Below are 3,847 nucleotides of genomic sequence, written 5' to 3'. Positions count from 1 at the left end.
GAAATCAGAACCGAGGAACGTGGGTGTAAATTTGACGCTAATTTCCAACTAATCTACCTAATCCGCACTTCTGTTTATTAATGAAAAACTGTTTAGTATTTCTCCTTTTCCTTTTCTTTGAGAACCGAAGGAGACGTCAACCATGTTTATTCTTTCTATAACCTCCAATATATTTCATATTGACTATTATGGAAGTTCATATTTAGGCTCCAACTATAACCATCTACTTAAATCATCTAATAATTATCATTTGATAAAAAGGGTAAAAAAATAAAAGAAACAAAACCCTGAAATTATGACAAACTGTGATGTTTTTCTTACGCCACAATTGAAAAAAAGAAAGAGAAAGTAAACAGAAGGGAAAGTAATCGTTAGTCAACAAAAAACGGCTTCCGACTTCCGTAGACTTGAAAAAAGCATCCGCGTTATATATTTCTATAAAGTATCTTAAGAACCCCCGAAATTCCCAAATCTCATCCAACTTTCGAAACAGAACACAAAAGTCAAGAACATAGAGAGAAATAGATGGATCGAACAAAGTCTGCAAAGGTATCTCTGTTTGCTGTTTGGACAATACTCCTTGTCTTAAATGTGAACGGCCAATCAGGTTGTGATACCCACAGGTTCGCCAATAACATCGCTTTCACCTCTTGCACTCCCCTCGCGGCCCTTGGCTCGTTCCTTCACTGGAACTACAACGGCCAAAACAGTACCGTTTCAATTGCCTATCGCCACCCGGGAACTTCCTCTTCTTCATGGATTGCTTGGGGACTTAACCCAAGCGGGGCTCGGATGTTGGGGACGCAAGCTCTCGTCGCATTCACCAATTCTAGTGGACAATTCCAAGCATATACCTCTTCGGTCGATGACCTCAACACCCAGCTGCCACCTGGAAGCCTTAGTTTTGGGGTCAGCCTCGTCTCCGCGACTCTGGTCAACGGAGAGGCTACCATTTTTGCGACTCTTGAGTTACCGGCCAATTTGGTCATGACCAACCAGGTTTGGCAAGAAGGTCCGGTCGCTAATGGTGTTCCTCAGATTCATCAAAGAACAGGAGATAATATCAGATCGATAGGTAGGATCGATTTCAGGACAGGTCAGTCATCGGCTAGTGGTGGAGGTTCTGGTAACAGGCTGAGGAGGAGAAATGTAAGTTCAACTTTCTTTCTCTTTGGCTTCACTTTTTCAGTTCGCTTGTTTGATTGATAATTGCACGGATCATTAACAAATAACAACGAACCAAAACAATATTTAAATTTATAATGAGTATACCAAAAAATAGTTTTAGAACGCCTAAGTTGATCAACATATGATAAAAGATCCCAAAAGGTTTAGTTCCAAATGTTTTAACCATTTTGGGGAAAGTTACAAAATAACAATACATTTAGGTTTTTATATAAAGGATTCCTAAAATTAAATAATTTAATCTTTCTCCAAAAAAAATTAGTCTTAACATTTTATCCAATATTGTTTAAATTATTTGTTTTTTTCTTCTAAATTCGAATGATTTATAAGAAACTTTAAATTTTTTATACCGTTTCGATGGTAAACAAATTTTGTTGATATTTTGAAAATAGCCTATTAAAAATACCTAATATATGATAATTGTGCGCATAATATATTTGAGTGTAGGAGACGAGTTTTAAATTTAATGAATACTTATATAAGACAAATTGACGTGTTTGTCAACAAACCAATCACTCAAGATAATGAAATGATGGCGTATTTTAAGCTAAGCATTAAATCTAATTATTAATTTATTTCTTTTAAGTTATCAGTCAAATATCAACGACGCATTTGCTAGACTTTCGTTGAAAAAGAAGTGGCCTTCTCGTCACGGGTTTCACTTTCACCGAACTTAAATATCTGTCTCCACTTTCCAAGTGTCTAGTATTATTTTACCACAAAAAAATGTTTAGTATTATTTTACCACAAAAAAATGTTTAGTATTATTTTACATTTTACCCCGAAAAAAAGTTTCCATAATCAAAATGATAATTGAAGACTTATTTCTAGAATTAAATGATGCAAAAAAAAAAAAAAAGAGAAAACTTTTTCAAAAAAAAAAGAAAAAAAAGAGAAGACTTATTTCTAGAATTCATGAAAACTCAGTTACGGGTCCTTATTTATCTCTCACAAGTCTTTAAAACAACTTTTGTTCTTTGTCGACAACCATTGAACATTCTGAGCTATTTTAATTGACGAAATTAGACAAAACTAAAAATGATTTTGTATAAATCGACATATAATTTGTGTTATTTGCTAGAAACCCGTAATTTTCAATTACTTCCCTTATTTTTCTCTTCATTTCTGAAATATGAAATTTATCTCCAAAACTAACCAATGTTAATAACTAATTGACATAACAGACACACGGAATACTAAATGCGGTTAGCTGGGGAGTGCTATTGCCGATGGGAGCAATGATGGCTCGGTACATGAAAGTCTTCACCGCCCCAACCTGGTTCTACCTCCACATCGTCTTCCAAGTCTCCGGCTACGTCATTGGTGTATCCGGCTGGGCTACAGGTATCAAGCTTGGCAACGATTCACCAGGCACATCTTACTCAACCCATCGTAACCTTGGGATAGCGCTTTTCACATTCGCTACACTTCAAGTATTTGCTCTGCTTCTAAGGCCAAAGCCAGACCACAAGTATCGATTCTACTGGAATGTGTACCATCACACAGTGGGATACGCAACAATTATCCTATCCATTATTAACATCTTTAAAGGATTCGATATCTTGGATCCAGAAGATAAATGGCGATGGGCTTATATTGGAATTCTCATCTTTCTTGGTGCCTGCGTCGTGATTCTTGAGCCACTTACTTGGTTTATCGTTCTTCGCCGTAAGAGCCGTGGAGGTAACACAGTTGCTGCACCGATTTCAAACAAGTACTCCAGTGGCGTCAATGGTACCACTAGCACCACCGGGCAGCATCACCAAGACGCCTAGTTTCACTTTTCTTTCAGTACTTGTTTGTTCTACTTCTACCCATTTTTGGATTTTTTTTTTCAGTTTGAGATCTTTTAGGCCTATGCATGTATTATGATTTTATTCATTGTGTTAGAGGTATATTAATTTACTGTGTAATTAATCATTTATATGTGTGTTTCGTAGTTGTTCTGTGCTTCATGTATACTTTGTACTTGAATAACGTTTTGAGATTATAGTACTTGAGTGTTTTCTGTTGCGGTGTACTTTAATTTGAAACCAAGAAATAAAGCCTTAAAGGCATTTCATATCAAGCTAACAATCATTGAAATTCCCTGTTGGTTCAAATTTCTCTTCAAAAAAAATAACAATTAGTAAAAACCTTCGACTTAAGAGATAATTTTTTTTTTTTTAAAACTAGCCGTCAGCAAAAAAGAACCAAGATTATTGGCAACATTTAACCAAATTTTGTTCTTGACTGCATCATTAATTTCTTTTGTAGTCGTACTTGTCACATCATATTTTCTAACTTGTTAAATTGTCGATCAAGAGCGCTTTCTTGATGCAATATATCCTATCAAATTTAATATTATTATCTTTGATAGACGATATTGAATAAAAATATTTAGATAAAAAAAAGATAAATTACATCATCATAATCAAAATAAGACTCATAAGGATTTTATTTCCTAATTCAAATCATGTAGTATTTTAGATGTCAATTCATTTCTAAGTGTTTCAATTCAATGAGAATACATGTTCATACTTAACCTAAGTGCATTCAATGTAATGAAGTGATTTGAGTAAACTAACAAGACTCTAACACAATTAACTAGCAACTTTCAAGCAAATGGATAAAGGAGGAATCATGGGTATATGAATTTGATTTCGAATGACTAAGATTCAAT

The 3,847-nt window shown here is 34.7% G+C and overlaps 1 protein-coding gene across 1 annotated transcript; it reads left to right on the top strand.

Moving 5' to 3' along the window:
- The first annotated feature begins 371 nt into the window (after nucleotides 1-371).
- Nucleotides 372-3,194, top strand: LOC106390800 (cytochrome b561 and DOMON domain-containing protein At5g35735-like). Its single transcript, XM_013831336.3, has 2 exons — nucleotides 372-1,149; nucleotides 2,370-3,194. The coding sequence occupies exons 1-2, from the start codon at nucleotides 526-528 to the stop codon at nucleotides 2,958-2,960; spliced, it is 1,215 nt and encodes a 404-aa protein (XP_013686790.2). The 5' UTR covers nucleotides 372-525; the 3' UTR covers nucleotides 2,961-3,194.
- Nucleotides 3,195-3,847: the final 653 nt, after the last annotated feature.

The sequence above is a fragment of the Brassica napus genome, chromosome C4 (genome assembly GCF_020379485.1).
Source record: "Brassica napus cultivar Da-Ae chromosome C4, Da-Ae, whole genome shotgun sequence".
In the NCBI taxonomy this organism is placed as follows: Eukaryota; Viridiplantae; Streptophyta; class Magnoliopsida; order Brassicales; family Brassicaceae; genus Brassica; species Brassica napus.
Note: the sequence above shows the minus strand (reverse complement) of the source record. Positions and strands in the feature narration are given on the sequence as shown.